The 18,901-nt window shown below is 31.6% G+C and overlaps 1 protein-coding gene and 1 long non-coding RNA gene across 2 annotated transcripts; both read left to right on the top strand.

Annotated features, from left to right (window-relative positions):
• The first annotated feature begins 4,138 nt into the window (after positions 1-4,138).
• On the top strand, positions 4,139-4,906 carry LOC142518378 (putative 2' cyclic ADP-D-ribose synthase BdTIR). Its single transcript, XM_075621140.1, has 2 exons — positions 4,139-4,626; positions 4,735-4,906. The coding sequence occupies exons 1-2, from the start codon at positions 4,139-4,141 to the stop codon at positions 4,904-4,906; spliced, it is 660 nt and encodes a 219-aa protein (XP_075477255.1).
• Positions 4,907-13,653: 8,747 nt separating this feature from the next.
• Positions 13,654-16,793, top strand: LOC142519473 (uncharacterized). Its single transcript, XR_012813772.1, has 2 exons — positions 13,654-14,051; positions 16,257-16,793. It is a non-coding gene; the product is annotated as an uncharacterized LOC142519473 (long non-coding RNA).
• The last annotated feature ends 2,108 nt before the right edge of the window (positions 16,794-18,901 follow it).

Genomic DNA, 18,901 nt, shown 5'->3' with positions numbered 1-18,901 from the left:
ACATTTCACATGCAGTTAATATACCAAAAATTAATGGCACTTTTAAAAATAGTTGGAAAACTTAATATTATATTAAAATTTGATATTTTATTTAATATGATATAGCGTAGTAAAAATTAACTCTATAAAAATAACACACAACTAAAAAAACATAATTAGAATTAAATAGAATGATATAATCAATTCAAATACTTAAATGTAGTTTATCTTTTCAAAGAACATCAAATTTAAATTTAAATTTTAAAAAATAAATTGAAAAAAAAAATCACATTTCATTACATATTTATTTCTTATTTGTTTCAAATATTTAATATGATATGTCAATATATTAATAATTATCAACAATTTTTTTTATAACATATTAGTGTTGGCGGAAACTTTTTAAATAGAACAAAAACTATGTTTATATATATATATATATATATATATATATATGATATTATTTGAGAATATTTTTCACTTTTTTCATGATCGGACACTTGATTATTTCATATATGTGTGAACCCCATAAAATAAAGAAAATATAAATAATACATCTATATCAAAAAACTAAAATATATGGAAAAATTTGTAGCCTCTTGGTAATGAAAATAATAAGTTACATTTAAATTTATATAAAAATAATAAAATTCAAATTTGAATTACTAAAAAAATTGATATAATCAATGCAAATAATAATTGAAGTTATCATTTATTGCAGTACACCTATTTCGAGATTCATTATATCTGTATTTTTATTTTTTTAGCATTGTCATTTTGGCGAGAACTTGCTATTTTAATCAAAACTTGTTTATATATATATATATAGATTTCGAAATAATATGTATTTGGGATAAAAAATTTATGATTATTAAATAGTAAATTAATGTCCATTGGAAAACTTTGTTGTAATGATATTTTTTAACACTCAACAAATTTTATTTTTAGAAAATTTAAATAAACTAATTAAATATTGTATTTCTTTTTTAGTAAGTAATTTGGGCAGTAAATTACTTAAAATAGCAAAATTTATTTTTGGATGATTTACCTCATGAGTGATACTGAACATTGCAATCATTTTTATTTAAATTTATTTATACAATTTTTACTTAAAATGATTGATATAATTAATGCAAAATTTTTTAATATAGTTAACTTTTTCAATATAGTTTAGTTTTAATTTGAATAAAAAATAAAAAAACATATAATACATAAATTACATTTGAATTAATATAAAAATAAATTAAATTCGAAATTGAATTAAATAAATTGATATAATCAATGCAAACAATAATTGAAGTGATCATTTATTGCAGTGCACATATGTCAATATTGATGATAAATCTTTCCTTTTTTAGAAATGAAATTTTGGCGGAAAATTATTATTTTTGGCAAAAACTCTGTTTTTAAACATACTAGTTTTTCACTCGTGCGATGCACGGACAATTATTTTATCTAATTGATTATTAAAATTAGTATGTATGATAATTTGTCTACTTTATCTATAATGTGACTTTTTATCAAAGTGAAATGTTTATTGTTTTCATATACATATAGATCTTAACAATGAAATACTGAATAAAAGAGCCACTTTTGTATTTCGGTTGAAAATTAATATCACGCTTGTATTAGACAATGAATGACATAATGTGTTTATCAATTATATTGTATTCATATATAAATTTATGTACTATGTAGAAAACAATAACTGTAACAAAATAAAATGATAAACATGATACAAACTTTTAATGTGGTTTTAATTTCAATAAATAATTTAAATTAAAATACAAATAAACTAAATAGATTATAGATCATACAATTAGAAAACAAAAAGAAATTATAAATTTTGAAAAACTTCCTTAAATATAACATTTGTTGTTGAATTTTTCGGGTTGCTGTCACTATCACATATCAAAATTTTTAGATTCTTAGGATTCATAACTCTGGATACAGCAATGTACAACTGATCATGACTAAAAACAGAGTTCTTAAAAAGAATCATACATGAGACAATGATTGCCCCTGACTTTTGTTGATTATCATTGCATATGATACAATCAAAGAATACTGAACTGTCTTTGTTTTAAAAGGAAGCTTTAGATCAGAATGCGTCAATGACATTCTTGAAATAAACACTTTATGACATGCATTACTTCCAGTAAGAATTTATCCTACCAAAACATGGTTTCCGAGCCTTGTCACGATCAATCTAGTGTCATTGCATAATCTAAGAGAATGATATATCTATGTTGGAGATAAAGTACTTTATTTAATTAAAAGAAATCATACCATTTGTAATATCATTTAACTCTCAAATCCATATTTTCTGCTTAAATATTTACAACAAAAAATAATTAAAATAAATGGAACTAATTCTAAAAGAAACATTTATAATGATAACTCACAAGATAAATGTATTCAAGTATAAAAAATAGTAATTGGAATTTAATATAAATTTATTTAACAGTGATTATTAACAATATCCTACTAACAACACCATAATCAATTTTGGCATTGAAGTAAATTAACTAACAAAATTTGCCTGTTGAGTATGTCAAATATATTTTAATTCTAAATATGTTAATTAACAATTTTTCCTTGTTTGTATTATTTTGCATAAATAAAATAATAATAAAAATTGTAGTTTATATTAAATTGGCATGCTATTATTTTTTAATAATCTATAATAATTCGAGAATTGTTGGTCTAAGATTAAAGTTAATATATTGAAGAGAAAAATGATTTTATACTATCGTTGAAATAAATATATTAGATCTCAAAAATAAAATCAAATTAAAAATTAGTTCATCTAAAATATAGATGAAAATTTTTAATTATAATTACCTTACATATATATATATATATATATATATATATATATATTTCTGGATTTGAAATTTTAAATGTAATTTAATTTGGTTTGTAATTCCTAGGAGAGATTCAATTTTCAAGCAGACATTTATTATAATATATATTAGCACATTTTTCGTTTATTTTTTTTTAGAATGTCATTTAGGCGGGAACTTACTAAATTTAGCAACAACTCTGTCTATATATATATATATAGATTTCTTAATTTTTATGAAAAAACAAAAAAGGGATATATATATATATATATATATATATATATATATATATATTTGTGACATAAATTATCTAACACGTAATAAATGCTAAGATCTAGCCAAATAATAAATGTTGTGGCTATATGATGACAAAACATTTGACAACCTCTAGCTAGCTAGCTCCAACTATTAAATAAATTTGATTAGTCCTAAAAAATAAAGAAAAGGACACTATAAATTATCTAACACATAATAAAGACCGTTTGTTCTATAGTTATTACGTGACCAAGAAAGTCGTGCGGGTGTCCGAGATAGAAGGGTTCGATTTCTCCATTTGGGGAAAGACATCACATTAATTGATCAAAAGAATGCGTCTCTGCATCACATAGTCATTATATATCATGTACTTTGTAAACCCCATAATTTTAATTAAATTCTAGCTAGCAGTAGCACCGCATATATCAAATCGATCTGTTTAAAATTATATATATATTAAGACACAATACGTTTTAATTCAAAAATCGTATACGGCTATTGAAGATATGGGTAAATTAGCTAGAGTGGTGTATATTTTAGATATTAAAAAAGGCAAAAAAATATCATAGACGATTAGTGTATATATGTGTGTGTGTGTGTGTGTCAATTACTCAGGAGAGAGTTTATATTAATTATGAATGGACGTAATATATATGTGAGTTTGTGAAAATATTTGCATAATTTCAACTCTCTGAATTCTGATATATATGTTATTAAAATGTCAAAAAGCTCGTCCAAAAAAGATTAACTGAGCGTGTTTGAAGGATTACAAGTTCTGGACCTGAAGAGATGAAAGAAAGGCCTGTGGAGTCAATCTTTTTATTCAATTCCTTCATAATTTGTCAAAATATATGCCCCGTGGTTTTCATACAGTCCAACGTTCTGATTAGTACGTGCACAGCTAAATTTTTTCCATTCAAAATCAAACCCTAGACCTTTCTGCAACCCACTATAAATAACCTTCCCTTTCAGCGTTAAAAACAAAATTCATTAATTGATTCTAGCTTGCTAGCAACTTACAATTTGAAAACAGAAACTACCAACTTCTTTTTTGGGCAATGCAGCGTTCTTCAGCCGCCAGGATCAACGACATTTCCCGCCACATTCTGCGCGAGTTCCGCCGAAGAGCTCAGCCTTCTCTCCCGTGCAACGTTTTCATTAACCACCGTGGGGTCGACACAAAGAGGAACGTGGCGGGGCTGTTGTACCACCACCTCCACCGCCTAGGGCTCTGCCCGTTCTTGGATAGCAAGAGCATGAAGCCGGGGGACAAGCTTTTCGACAAGATTGACACAGCAATTCGTGAATGCAAGGTGGGGGTGGCCGTCTTTTCTCCCATGTATTGCGACTCCTACTTTTGTTTGCATGAGCTGAACCTCATGATGGAGTCTAGGAAAAAGGTCATCCCCATATTTTGTGATATAAAACCCTCGGAACTTCGGGTCAAGAATGACGGATCTTGCCCCGCTCACGAGCTCGACAAGTTTAGACGGGCCCTCGAAGAGGCAAAATATACTGTCGGGGTAACGTTTGACACGTCGAGAGGGTACGTATTGTATATATAACTGCCGGGCTCTCAAATTATGCATCTGACATGCTTCAATGAACTTTTTGTGATCTAACATTACATATTATATATGTGTAAATTAATCAGGGATTGGCCGGAATTTCTCGCAAGTACGACAAATGCGGTGATCGAGAATTTAATTGAAGTGGAAGAAGAGAGCATAATAAGGAAGACGAACAACCTTCATCGTTCTCCTGATCAAGAAAGCAATATTAATTCCACAAGATACAATGCGAAAGTGGCCAACCAACCAGCATAAACTTGGAATGAAATGAAAAGAAAATAAACGAACAAAAGCTACCAATAACAGTTTTTTATAATTCATTCATTCATTTGTTGTTAAATATTTTCCCTAAGCTGAGTTAGCTAGTGGTAGTTTATCCATAAATGGATTTCTTTGGACTATCTCTAGCTAAGCAGTATATAATACAGTTTGCTACCTGACACAGCTTGAAATATATATTCAGAATGAGTTCTATCCAGTTTCATTGATGAAATGGCAGTACTTGTGTGTACCTCTCGGTTGGGTTCCCAGAGAAGAAATGCTTTTATATTGGATCGCATAGTATGCCGATTCCATGCAATTTTGCGATTCTCTTTGGTACATATATTTTGCTGTGGTATGATATTTGCTTCTGATTGGCGCTGTGTTGTATTTTCGAACAATTCCGTTTTACTCCTTTAGATGATTTCATTATTTTAATTTAGTTAAGTTTTCGTTATTAATAATTGGAATGGATTTCAAATATTCCTAATAAATATTTACACACACATACATACAGAGGCGTAGCCAGAAAAAATTTTAACAGTGACATGAACTAGATATAAGCTACTGAAGATGTATCATATTGTTTTTCATCAAATAAAACTCGTCGATTGTTGATTTCTAAAATGAATATTTAAATCAAATCAAATTTTATTAGCACATGTCTAGGATGAGAAGATCACCACCAATGAAAGATGCAGAAGCTGTCACCAAATATTTTAAATGAGCATCAAATTTAACTTTGATAATTAATAACATCCAAGCACCTAAATAGGATAAATGAACACATATTGAGAATTTAATAACATTAAGACAATGATATAAGCATTTCACTTTACTAAAACCCTTGTAAAACCATTTATTATCGTCTCAAAAACTCAAATTAACTCAAAAATAATATGTCGTTGTCACTTAACAAATCATTGAAAAATCATTTATTAACTTCTGCGTGTGCACAAATTTAACACGATTTTACTTAAAAAAAAAAACAAAAAATCCAGAAACAACTAAAAATATACATCATACGAAAGTTAATATCAAGCTCTGTACATAACAAAAATCTAATCTTCTATGAATTCATCACTACATAAGCTAAAAAATAACTACAAACTCAACTAAACCATATTTTGAATCTTTCTGCATAATAAATGGAATAAACCAATTAAGTCGCAAAAAACAATCATTTCACCTTGTGCTAACTCAATCGAGGTCCACCGCCGTACAATCTTTTTCAGCTCAAAGTCTTTGCTTCCAAAATTATAGTTTATAGAGTAATTTGATTTTTCTTATGATTAAATGGGTTGAAAATTATTTTAGTGGGCTATGTTATTAAATATAATTATTTTATGGGTCCAACAAAACTATAATGTAGGTTAAAATTACATATATATTATAATTACTATTTTTTTTATCCAGGGCTGGCTCCGCCCCTGCATACATATGAATATGTTGTCGCCCCATGAGAAAAATTGAGGTAAGACTGCTGCATGCAGGGGGTGAATATGGAGTAATTTGTATTTTCTCAAGAGAATTACTACTACTCTACGATATAGTTTTATAATTAAATAACAATTTGTTTCTGAATTAATTCGGTTTGATTCAAAGTACTCTTGGGTGTTTGAATGATCGATTTTTTAATCAGGACTGATAAGGAGATTGAAGTTGAGGTTTATACGAAGACGCGAATTTATAGGCTAATTAATAAAGACTGTTGCCGAAGATTTGACCTAAAGGTTTAAATGTGAAGAAGTTATAGTAAATAAGCAAAATACATAATAATAAATTGATGAAGTTTGAAACCTCATAATTATATTGGCATGTTGGATTGCACGGCCGCACGACGATGGTAATATGCGCATGCGAAAATCTTGTGTTGAAAGACTACTAGTGAAATTCATGATTGAGCAAGAAAATGTGTCACTCGATAATTTACTTTCCCCTCATTGAGAGACTAATTATCATCTTCCATCGATGAAACAATTATAAGTTGGGACACAAACAAATTAAATATGCAACTTAAACGAAGTTGAGTAGCAAAGGAACAAGAGGTTCGTGTCGTGGATTGAAAGTATTTGGTTCTTGATCATTTCTCAGCAATTACAATTTCATTTTTAAAACTAGGAAAAACTAATTACATAAATCTCAGTTTCAACCACTTTCCTAAAATTATGTTTCCCATTACCGTAACAACGAATTTTCTTTAATGGTTTTTTTTAATATTGTGGATTGAAGAGTATAATCACACGGTGAGACTTTTTAATCACATAACAAATGATTCAAAAGTGTACAAATCTTTTATGTTTGAAAACGGCGAAAGAGATTCACTCTGTTTTCTCCTTATTTTTTTGCCACTGCTTTTGGTAAATCTCATGCTGCAAATTAACGATAATAATACGAACAGTTTAACTTATAAAATGAAGCATCCATTTCAAGAAGTCTTCTCAAATCTCTACAACTCAACCCATACAACATAAATCCAAATGCAGTTTTTGGACATTCCTGAATTTCGATCAGATGAAAAACTTTCGCTTCCTCCACTTCTTGACGACACCCATCGTCAAAATTCAAGGAGTAACTGTGAAGATCATACTGAAATTTGGAGTGCCGACGATTGTTGCCCCCATTTCTGATGGCCTTCTTCAATATCGCTTTCGTTCTCCAATATAAGCTTCTGCAATGTCTCGTGCCGCAGTTCTTCAACCACGGGAACCTTCTTATAAATCCCATTCTTCTGATTCTCTAGTGGGTTCTTCCAAGAATCACATTAAATGGTTGATACTTGCGCAATGAGAGATTCTTTGTATTTCTATTTTTTCTTTTTGGTAAATGAAAGAGTTGGGTATCCACAAATCTAAAAATAAACAAGGAAACAGTCACGATTTTTGCATAATGTAAATGGGGAGACACTCAAATACAGACAAACACCACAAATCACAATTCTTTTTGGTCTTTTAATTTGGCGAAATCTGCTTCGCTCTACTTTCTAGCTGCAGCCTTCTCGCCAGTAATAGTACTAGCTGCTACACTTTCTTTTTCATCGCCTAGGGGGATTCAAATTCCAACAATCCTCACACACTGTGCGTGAGAGAGGAGAGCAGTGGGAAAAAGAGCCCACATTTCAGGGTTACGTCACCATCAAATTTGTTACTATATATATATCTTGAAAGCTCCTCCGTTTCGCAGCAGTAAATGTGAAAACTCCCAATGCTTCGTAGTACCTTGTTTATCAACATCGTCATCATTTAATGCTGTTTTTAGCTTAGATTTGTGTACGCAGCTTTGGATCCACTGCATGCACAAGCCACTATCATGTATCCCTCCTAGTACCAACTTAGGAATGTGCTTTCTTGGTTGAATAATTATAATATAATAATAATATTAAAAAAATCAGTTAATATTGTGCTTAATAATTTTTTTGGCAAAAAATTGTGTAAGACGGTCTCACGGTCGTATTTTGTGAGACAAATCTCTTATTTAAGTCATCCATGAAAAAGTATTACTTTTTATGCTAAGATTATTATTTTTTATTGTGAATATCGGTAGGGTTGATCCGTCTCACTGATAAAAATTCGCGAGACCGTCTCACGAGAGACCTACTAAATTTTTTTTTTTAACATATTATGTGTTGATGGTGCATACAAGTAGTAAGTTGTATTTGATTGATCGAAAAAATTTCTTGTTCTTTTCAAGTTAATGATACAATATTCAACCGCATGAAACATAGAAAGATATAAAGTATATGGCTCCATCCTTTGTTGAAATAATGAATCAATGTTGTGATACATCAAATCAAATAACTTTTCTTTTTTCTTTTTTTGTATAGAACTTGTTTTCCTTAAAAAAAAAGGGTAATGCAGCAGAGAAAATTGCAAAAGTGGATTTTTATGTATCTCTCATTTTGTCTTTGAGCGTAAAGTCATTTATGCCTTCTATATATTCTCCCTCATTTCTGTCACGTTCTTATCAATTGAAACCACACCCCCATTTTCAGCATGGGACCCATCTTCCTCAGTTCTTAGCCTTCTGTAATTTCATATTTTAATAAATATTAAATAATTCGTTATAATTAAAAATATAGATTTAGTCCATTTTAAGTGTATGTTAAAAAAGAAATTTTTTTTATGTTATGCTTCAAGTATCAAAGTCTCCTACTTGGGCCAATACTTGTACCTGAGACTAATAAGATGAATTTTTTTAGTTTTTACAATTATTTTTTAAAGTTTATTTTATGATATACTTCTTTAAAAATTATGTTTTTTTTATTTACAATATATACTAATTATTAGGTTAGCATGTGTTGTGATACACAATATATTTTTTTGGCTGACAAGGTAGATTCAGAAGATCTAAATAATGTACTTTAATAACACAAGATAAAATAATAAATGGGACAACTTAGTACGAAACATATGTTTAATTAGCGCCGAATTAATGTTGGCTGAAAGAAAACAAAGTAATGAAATCCGAGATAAACAAATTATTGATTTTAATTAATAATATCTCATTTGGATTTGCTCCCACTTTTCAAAGTGGTAAATCCATGAATATGCATGCACGTGCCAGCAGCCTTGCCTTGGCTTGTAGTGTTAATTATCGTTCATTAACTACTTGTCTTAATTATATGCAGCACTCATTGCTTATATTTTTTTATTTATTTTTATTCCCTCTAGGTTAAATATGAAAAGTTACTGCATATGGGTAAGTATGACATCATTTCATCGCACTAAACATAGATTATTTCTTGGGGTATATGAGGATTTAACTAATTCTTCTTGAATTTCCCTTCATACTTGAATACCTCACCAAGTGTCGGGAGATGACATGACAGTACATAATCAATTAATTAAATTTTATTTTTAAACTTTTTTTATTTCATTTTCGAATTCAGTTTCATCCCAAAAATATAAGGTTACTGCTGGATAATGGATGGGTTCCCCGGGGTTCAACCTATCCGGTTTCACAGTAAAAACCGGTCTACAAAATAATTCTTCTTCTTCTTCTTTGGTTATTATGTAAAAAACGTTTGCGAGGCTGCTTCAATGTATGTGGGTATATACCATATGACCAGTGGGATTGTTGATGGTTTCATCAACGGTTGCAAGTGGTTTTAGGTAATTGGAGCAACGAAAGCCATTGATCAAAGGAGACAGTGAGGGGCAGATACGAATCCAGAAATTTTGTCGACAAGGCAAAGAGCCAGATATTGCACATATTTAATCATGCATAAAATATAATAAAAAAAATATAAATGATATATTTTTTAATTTCATATTGAACTTACAATATCCCTATAACTTACAAATGATTCTACCCGCTCCATTTGAATGGTCAAAGATTTAATACTAGAAAATATAGAAGAATTTTAATATTAGGCAAAAACTTGTGTGAGACGGTCTCACGAGTCGTATTTTGTGAGATGAATATCTTATTTGGGTCATCCATGAAAAAATATTACTTTTTATGCCAGAGTATTAATTTTTATTGTGAATATCAGTAGGATTGATCGGTCCCATAGATAAAGATTCGTGTGACCGTCTCACAAAAGACCTACTATTAATATTATTGTTCATCCGAAATTAAAGCAATCACATTATTCTTATCTATCTTTCTACAACTTCAATTACCACAATAAAACTTATCATTCAATGATTGTTATATAACTATCACTGTCCAGATTATATAAACTTCTTTTTTCATTGGAAAAACAAATTATATACAAATGTTTTATTTTATTCTTATTTAATACATTAAAAAATAGTTGTACGTTTTTCAAAATGTAGCTGATAGATGTATATTAGTATAAGAATAAAAAATAATTATTAAATATAGTATAAATTTATATATTTGATTAAAGAAGACAGAATTAAGAGTGCCCTGGATTCAAAATTGAGGAGGAAAGTAAAAGCAAAAAAGATTGGTAAAAGACGTCAACGGCATATAGCCTCTAAGTGAAAACCGAACCCTCTCGCTCGCTCAAATATACATAAGCGGAAGAAGGGTCCTCACTGAAAAGACGTTTCTTTCAACTGTCAGAAAACGGAGGTGAGATCATTTCCAACCCCTTTCTTCTCCTTTGTACACTTCATAAAGCAAGATTTATCCTATTTGTGGCAATCGATTTTTTTCAACTCTGGTCACGTCTTTCTCTACGTACTAAAGAATCTCGCGCTAGCTTCCATTTAAAGAGACTTGCTTTGATTACATTGTCGTCGAGAAATCCTACGGAAAAAGTTCACTACTGTCTTATAATCCACGATGAATGTTTCTAAATTTGTATTATGAAGTGTCCGTTTGTTTTGCTTTTTTCTGGAGATTGAAACTTGAGCACAACTCAATCTTAAGAACAAATTCAAAATAGAAGATTGTCGAAGTTTATATAAGACTCACAGAGATTTTATCCAATTAATATGAGACAGCTAACATATGTTCTGACGTCCAAAAATGAACATTTTATTAGACTGTGGGTGATCCAACTATGGTTGGGTCCAACATATAACGGCAACACTTTAGCTTTGATTAGGGATGTAAATGAACCAAACCGTTTGTGAGCTATTCGAAGCTCGATTCGATAAAAGCTTGTTTGAGCTTGTTTAATGAGGCTCGTTAAGATAAACGAACCAAGTTCAAGCTCTACAATATTCGAATCGTTAGCTTGTGAACATGTTCGTTAGTAAATTCACAAGTAATATCTTAGATGAAAAATAATAATTTTGATATTTAATTTATTGATTTAACATATTAATTATGAAATATATAGAAAAATTTATTAAATTTATTTATTATAATAAATTGACAAATTTTAATAAGAATATTATATTTTTTTAAATGTATAATTTATTTTTTAATAAATTTAATGAATATTTAAATGTACAATTCATATTTATTGAGCTCGTTTATGTTCAATAAATGCTTGAATAAGCTTGTGAGCCATGCATATATTCGTTAAATAAAGCTCGAGCTCGGCTCGATTATAAACAAGCCAAGCTCAAACCACTACAAGAAAAAAGCCATACGACAAAAACCGTTGTCGTAGCCCTTTTAAAACTGTTGTTAAAGCCAATGTTGTTAAATGGTTCGCTCAAAAACAACGGTTTTTCACCGTTGTCGTAGCTACAATTTGCGACGGTTTTCAAAACCGTCGCAAATGAAAAACCGTTGTCGTAGCTACAATTTGCGACTGTTTCAAAACCATCGCAAATGATATTTCCGTCGCGTCGCAAATGATATTTGCGATGGAAAGCATATATAAACCGTCGCTAATTAGCGACTGTTTGTTACACCGTCGATAAATTTAGCAATGGTTTATTAATCACCGTCGCTAAATGTAGCGATGGTATTCATGTGCAATTCGTCGCTAATATTTTAGGTAAAATAAAAAAAATTTAAGAATTTAATAAATCTGTGTTGTGAATTGGTACAATCGTATAAGAGATAAAAAAATTTAAGTGTCGTGAAGTGATAAAATCGTGTAAGAGATAAAAATTTTAATTGTTTTGAAGTGGTAAAAAAATCGTGTTAGAGATAAAAATTTTAAGTGTTGTGAAGTAGTAAAATCGTGTAAGTGAGAAAAATTTTAAGTGTTGTGAAGTGAAGTGGAAGAAAATGGAGCGAATTTACAGTTATTTATAGAGAGTAGTGGAAGAAAATGGAGGGAATTTTAGGCGGGATCGAATTTTTGAAATTTGCGACGGTTGTCTTTCAACCGTCCCGTCGCAAATATCAGCAACGGTTTTAGCTAAACCATCGCTAAGATTAGCGACGGTGTAATCTAAACCGTCGCTAAGTTCAAATTAGTGACGGTTGTACATGATACTGTTGCTAACTTTAACGACGGTTCAAATTAAACCGTCGCTAATGTGAAATTAGCGACGGTTTAGATAACACTGTCGCTAATACACCCTAATCGACAACGGTTTTCTAAAACCGTTGTCGATTGTCCAAAAAAACACGCTAATAGACAACGGTTCATGAAACCGTTGTGAACCGTTGTCATAAACGTTCAAAGACAACGGTTTTACAGAACCATTGTTATTGACCCTAAAAACCGTTGTCTTTGACCTCCAAAAGACAATGGTTTTATAAAAACCGTTGTCTTTTGCTTAAAAAATGATCTACGACAACGATTTTAACTAAAATCGTTGTTAAAAAACTAGCTCAAGGGGGGAGGATTGTCCAAGACCATATATACAACCCCCAGGTATTTTATCCAACCGATGTGGTACAACTAACACACCTGTCTCACGCCCAGGAATGAACATCTGGAGCGTGAAGTTTACAAATGACCTAATTATGGGTAGAAAAAGGTGACCCAACTATGGACAGTCCAAGACATAACGGTGGAACCTGAGCTCTAATATCATGTTAAGATTGAGACTTGGACCTAACTCAACCCCAAAAGCTAGCTCAAGGGGGGAGGATTGTTCAAGACCATATATACAACTCCCAGGTATTTTATCCAACCGATGTGAGACAACTAACACTAACATATAAAATCTCTTGATGTTACATATATGGACACGGTCAATCATCTCTTTGAGCTAGTTTTTAAAGTTGAGTTTTATTCAAATTTTAATCTTAACATAATATTAGTGGTCAAATTCTATTGATAGATTACTCATAGTTATATCACTTTAAATTTTATATTCCAAATGTTTATTTTTGGACGTTAAAAATATGTTAATTATATCACGTTAATAAAATAAAATCATTGAAAATTATATATAGACAAATAATTATTTTTTAAGATAGATTTTGAAATTAAGTTAGCTCAAATATTTTTTCAACACAATCTTTTAACACGTGAACTTGTGGTGAAATTTTTATCTTGCAAAGGGAATTTGTCATGGGAGGGGAAGGCGAGGGGTTGGGGGGTTTGCCACCAGCACCTAGTGGTTATCCGCTGTACCTGCAGAAAGAGGATAATTGGACGCAGTTTGATAACTCTGTGAATGCTATTTCTTTTGGGTTTGTAGCCACCGCTGTTCTCATTTCGATGTTTCTTGTCATGGCTATTTTCGAGAAGTTTCTTAGAACAACCTCGCCGGCGCTCTCTTCATCCGGTGGCCGCCGGTTACAATCAGACATCGAGGCTCATAATCGTGTTGGTGGCAATGCTAAACTTGGGTACCCATCTCAGAAAGTGAGTATTTTATCTTCAATTTAATCATTCATGTTAGTTATCGTGGTTTTTCCTCTCTTTTATTTTTTTCTTCTCCCTCTTCATTTTATTTGGGTCTTTCTTTATAGTTTTGCTCCATTTTTTGGCAATTTGGATGAACGATTTGTTTTTGCAGGCTGTGGTGATTGCTGTTCTGACAAAATCCAATAAATTCTTTATTATTCCTTTTTCTTTTTCAACTTTCTACACTGCAACTAAAGCATTTAGACAGTCTAGTTTTACGGGAACTTGATTGCAATAACATATAAATAAAAAATTCATTGAAAAGAGGAATTGTACATGTCGTTTTCTGCAGCGTAAATTTTAAAATAATTTAGTAAAGATAACAGCATGTGCTTGTTCCTGGGATTTTGTCAACACGAACTCACGAAGAATAATGTGTACTATAAAATTTTAAAACTTGGCTCATTCAAGAAGTTGTTAGTACCTCCATTGATGAGAAATCAAGCTGCAAGCCTAAATTATATATTCTTCTCTATTCCATGTTTCTACCCCACCCCTTTGTTTGTGAGCTCTTTTTGTCCCATCATAAGAAATATTGATGACTCTTTGCGTGGCAAATCCCTGGTCCGGGAACAGGCTGCGGGTCTTGAAATTCTTTGTTTTTGTGTTAGTTCATTGTCTTTCTTCCAGCTTTAATCATGTGCCCAGATTGGTTGGTTATGGGGAAAATCACTTTGGTATGAAAGTTGTATTTTTTCCATTTTTAGTGTGAATTTGTAATTTCTGTAGTGTAAGTTGATTGTCTTTTTTTTTTTTTAATCATTTTTGGTCTGAATTTTAATTTTTAGTATTATAACTTGTATATCTTTTTTTCATTTTTATCGTTTCACTTGTATGTTTTTTCATTTTTAGTCATTTTGACCGATAACCATGATGTAATTCGATCAAGATAGGACCAAAAGTGAAAAAAGTTACGCTACTAAAAATAAAAATTCATCGTAGGACAAAAAAAATGCCAGTTACATGAGTGAAAATTTAAATTAATTGTTAAAAAGTGAAAAAATTGTATGTTTTGCTTTTTTTCATGAATAACGACTTTGTCGACTTATCTAATACTTTCTCTAGACAATCTAAATTAGTTTATGCTATGCTTTTAGGGAGGAGTTCACTGAGATTTACCATGTCTAGAGAGAACTCCATTTCTCTGAGCGAAAAAAGCAGTACCCCAAAGTTTGAGCTTTAATCCCAAAAGCTTGGGCTTTAGCCTTTAGGTGTTATTCATTGAGTGGAGTGAGGTGACTTACGCTCGACGACGAACGTTTTAGAGGCATCTGATAGAGGCCTTGATCATATGATCCATAGTTATTTAAAAAAGTGTCACAATTGTCATTTGGTGTTTTTTTGTGACTATGAATTGTTATTCCGAGGTATAGCAGCTAGGAAAGGAACGTGGTTATAGTCTCATAGACATTCGCTGGGAACGTGTCTGGTGATCGTTACATACTTGTTATACATTTACTTCCCCCGATAGATAGTATATATGAAGTTTGGAAGTTTCTTGTTGCCTTTGCAACGGATCAAGTAGGGGTTATCACCTATTGATTGGTCTTTGAATAAAAGAATGTAATGGTTTCTCATTTATCTTCTTTATGCGTAGAAGTCAATAAGCAACCAACAGACATTTGCACTGCTCTGTCCTCGTCTAGGATATTAGAACAATCGAAATGATTGCTAAACATTCATTTCCTAGTTTTTGTCTCTATTTACCTGGCATTGTTTCGGATCAGATATTTGGTGAAACATGATCCAACAAGGGAATAAAGCTCAAGAACGTTGCTTTTTTTTTGCTCAGATAAGAGAGACTGGAGATTTTCCTTTGGTGATAATATGAAAAAGGTTAATTTGAACCACCCCCCCCCCCCCCCCCCCCCCCCGGGTTATCCTAAAAAAATAATTGATTTCATGTATCCATCGGTTATCCTAAAAAAATAAATTGATTTCATGTATCCATCAAAGGATAAATCCCTCATAAAGTTGTGAGTCGACTCCCACTGAGGGTATAAACAAGATCATGAATGTTTGGGACTTTAGAATAATTGGCATCCACGCACACACTAGGAATACTTTTTAGAGTGTTAGATTGACTGTTTGGTTGGTATTTCACTCCAAAAATGCTTGCTTATTTTTCTTGTCACACCAAATCATTTCACTTCATTTTCTCAGAGGCCAGTCAACGCCAGAGAAGTTTCGGTACTAATGCCGGGCGATAACGTTCCCAAATATATTGCACATCCAGCACCCTTTCCTTGTCCTCTGGAACGCATGCATTGGCCTTCACATCAGCAGCCATCCAACTTACATGAATGTCCCGCCTCTACCTGAACTCTAGAAGTCGTGCCATGCAAAACAAAATCAAACTCTTTCGTGACCATGCCGCTGGAACTAGTAAATTGAGCAGAAGACACACAGCTGGCACAGATGCGCATATTCAACTGGAAACCTGAAGGAAGGCAAGGGCTCCCGTGGTCTCTGAGTGTGGTGTGTATATGTTTGCTATGATCTTTATGCAGGATTTTGTAGACATGTATCATCGTTTGAAAAAACATATCTCCTTGTTTGAAACATATATTAAGGAGAGGCGAGGGCCATCTTGCAGGAGTAATTTTTTGCCAAAAGCAATGCAATTCGATTCTTTGGTCCAAAGAAGCTTCGAAGTCCTCTGTGCATACATATGGAATCTTATTTAAATAAATTGTAACAGCTCATTTGTTTCAGTTAATTACTATTTGAGTTACAATTGTACCAATTAATTTATGGTTGTTATGTACGTGAAATCAATGCATGTTTAAGGTAATATTGAACCAACTATTGTGGCACAGTCTGTGATTGGTAAGAGAGCATTTTAAATCTTTTAAACATTATCAGAAAATCAAATGTTATGTTGATCTATATAATTTATCACAAAATCTTTTGTAAAACATGTTTTTAATTTATCAATTTTGTAGATAGGTTTTCTGTTTGGGTCATTCATAAAAAAAAATTGTGTTTATATTAAAGATATTATTTTTATTGTAAATATGAGTATGATTTATCAATCTCTTAAATAAAAATATGTTACACTGTCTTATAAGATATTTACTCATAACATATTATGAAACGAGTGGTAAATGAATACGAGATTTTTGAAAATATTCATAAAAGGAAGCAAGTGCATGTATTGAGTTTATGTGAATAATTTGCTAGCCAAATTAATTATGTTTATGAATTTTTATTATGTGGTTTTAGAAATATATACATGTATTCTTCATATTATGGGATAAGATAAATTTGATTTTTTTATTAATTATTTTAAATATTTTCATGAAGTTATGGTGAGTTGAACAAGAATGATATATTAGGGCATCCGCATCCGTTGGAATTAATCCATGTTAATAGCTCTCCATCTCATAAAAAATGATGGGGTCCACGAGCCACATTCATTACATTAACACTTCCCCATTATTAACACACACCTACATTTATTTAATTTCAACTTTCATTACTTATGAGTCCCACTGTCCACTTATTCATTTTTTTTTATTTTTAATATTTCAATATCTTTCTAATATTTTTAAAATTTTACAACAAATATTACTAAAAATAAATAGTATTATTATTTTAAAAATAACTTAATTCAAATATTCATTAAAATATTATTAAGAAATGAAAAAAAAGTTGGACTCTTTTATTTAAAATATTATTCAACACAATCTCTTTAAAAAAAACACAAAATACAAAGAAAACGAATTACGATAATCGAATATAGCCGTTGGTGCATAATTTTGCCGTTTGAAAATAGCCGTTGGTAATAATTAGCGATGGTTTTTCAAAAACCGTCGCACATAGCGACGGGTGTTAAAAAACCGTCGCAAATAGCGACCTCTTTTTTAAAAAAAACAGACGTTTTTCACTTTGCGACGGTTTACGAAAAACCGTCGCAAATTTCGAAATAACGCCGTTCATTCTGATGAATTTCTTGGCTGCCATGTCAGCCAAGATTATTAATTCTTGCACCCACATTGGTGGGCGAAAATTAATGGATGTTATTAACACCCATTAACCAACCAACGTGGGTGTCTTTATATAAATTAAGTCTCCGTCTTTAATTTTTTCATCCTTCGTTGGATCTCACGTCATGGCTTAAATTAAATCTCAATGCGGAGGCGTCGAATCTCAATCCTTGACATACCTAAATTACTCTTTAGTATACTCGAAATTACATCCCAAACCAATCTTTTCTCTACAGAAATACAAAGCATTCCAAGAATATAAGTGGATTTTCAAGCGACTCGTCGCTCCGATTGGCCCCTGGTCTTCTCCAATGTCTTCCCCTCCATCCAACTTACGGATCTTTCCCCCTGAAACTGAGCCGGCCTGACCGGGAGACCTACTCATCTTCTTCTCATTGACTCCGAACAATATCATTTTTTGATGACCCAGAGTGCTGCTGCTCTTCTTACTGCTGCAGGACCCATGTCCTGATACAGGCCTGACCCGATCAGGTGAGGGCTCGGATATAGCACTTGGAGATCTCCCGATGTTTTTTGTATAACAACAAGTGCCGCAGGCTGCTCCTCGTTACCGGAAACCATTGAACATTTCTTGAAAACGTCGCCGTCTCGTTGTTTCATCTCATCTAGGGTGGTCTTGGAAACCATATGCATTAGCAAAGGCGAACACTTTATGAGAGTCGAGCTCGTGTTGTTTTCGAGGAAGGGAGGAATGTTTGAGAGGGCTTCTTTCACTGTTTTGCTTGTCTGAGGTGGAGATTTACTGGTATGTTTTCTTGCACTCTTTGGTGGAGTGTTATTCGTGCTGACACAGCAACC

The sequence above is a fragment of the Primulina tabacum genome, chromosome 11, assembly GCF_025594145.1.
Source record: "Primulina tabacum isolate GXHZ01 chromosome 11, ASM2559414v2, whole genome shotgun sequence".
NCBI lineage: Eukaryota > Viridiplantae > Streptophyta > Magnoliopsida > Lamiales > Gesneriaceae > Primulina > Primulina tabacum.
Note: the sequence above shows the minus strand (reverse complement) of the source record. Positions and strands in the feature narration are given on the sequence as shown.

Bases quoted from the DNA above. Each gene is read 5' to 3' on its own strand.
- LOC142518378 (XM_075621140.1), top strand. From the start codon at position 4,139: ATGCAGCGTTCTTCAGCCGCCAGGATCAACGACATTTCCCGCCACATT. The intron at 4,627-4,734 runs GTACGTATTGTA...TAAATTAATCAG, and splicing joins ACGTTTGACACGTCGAGAGG to GGATTGGCCGGAATTTCTCG.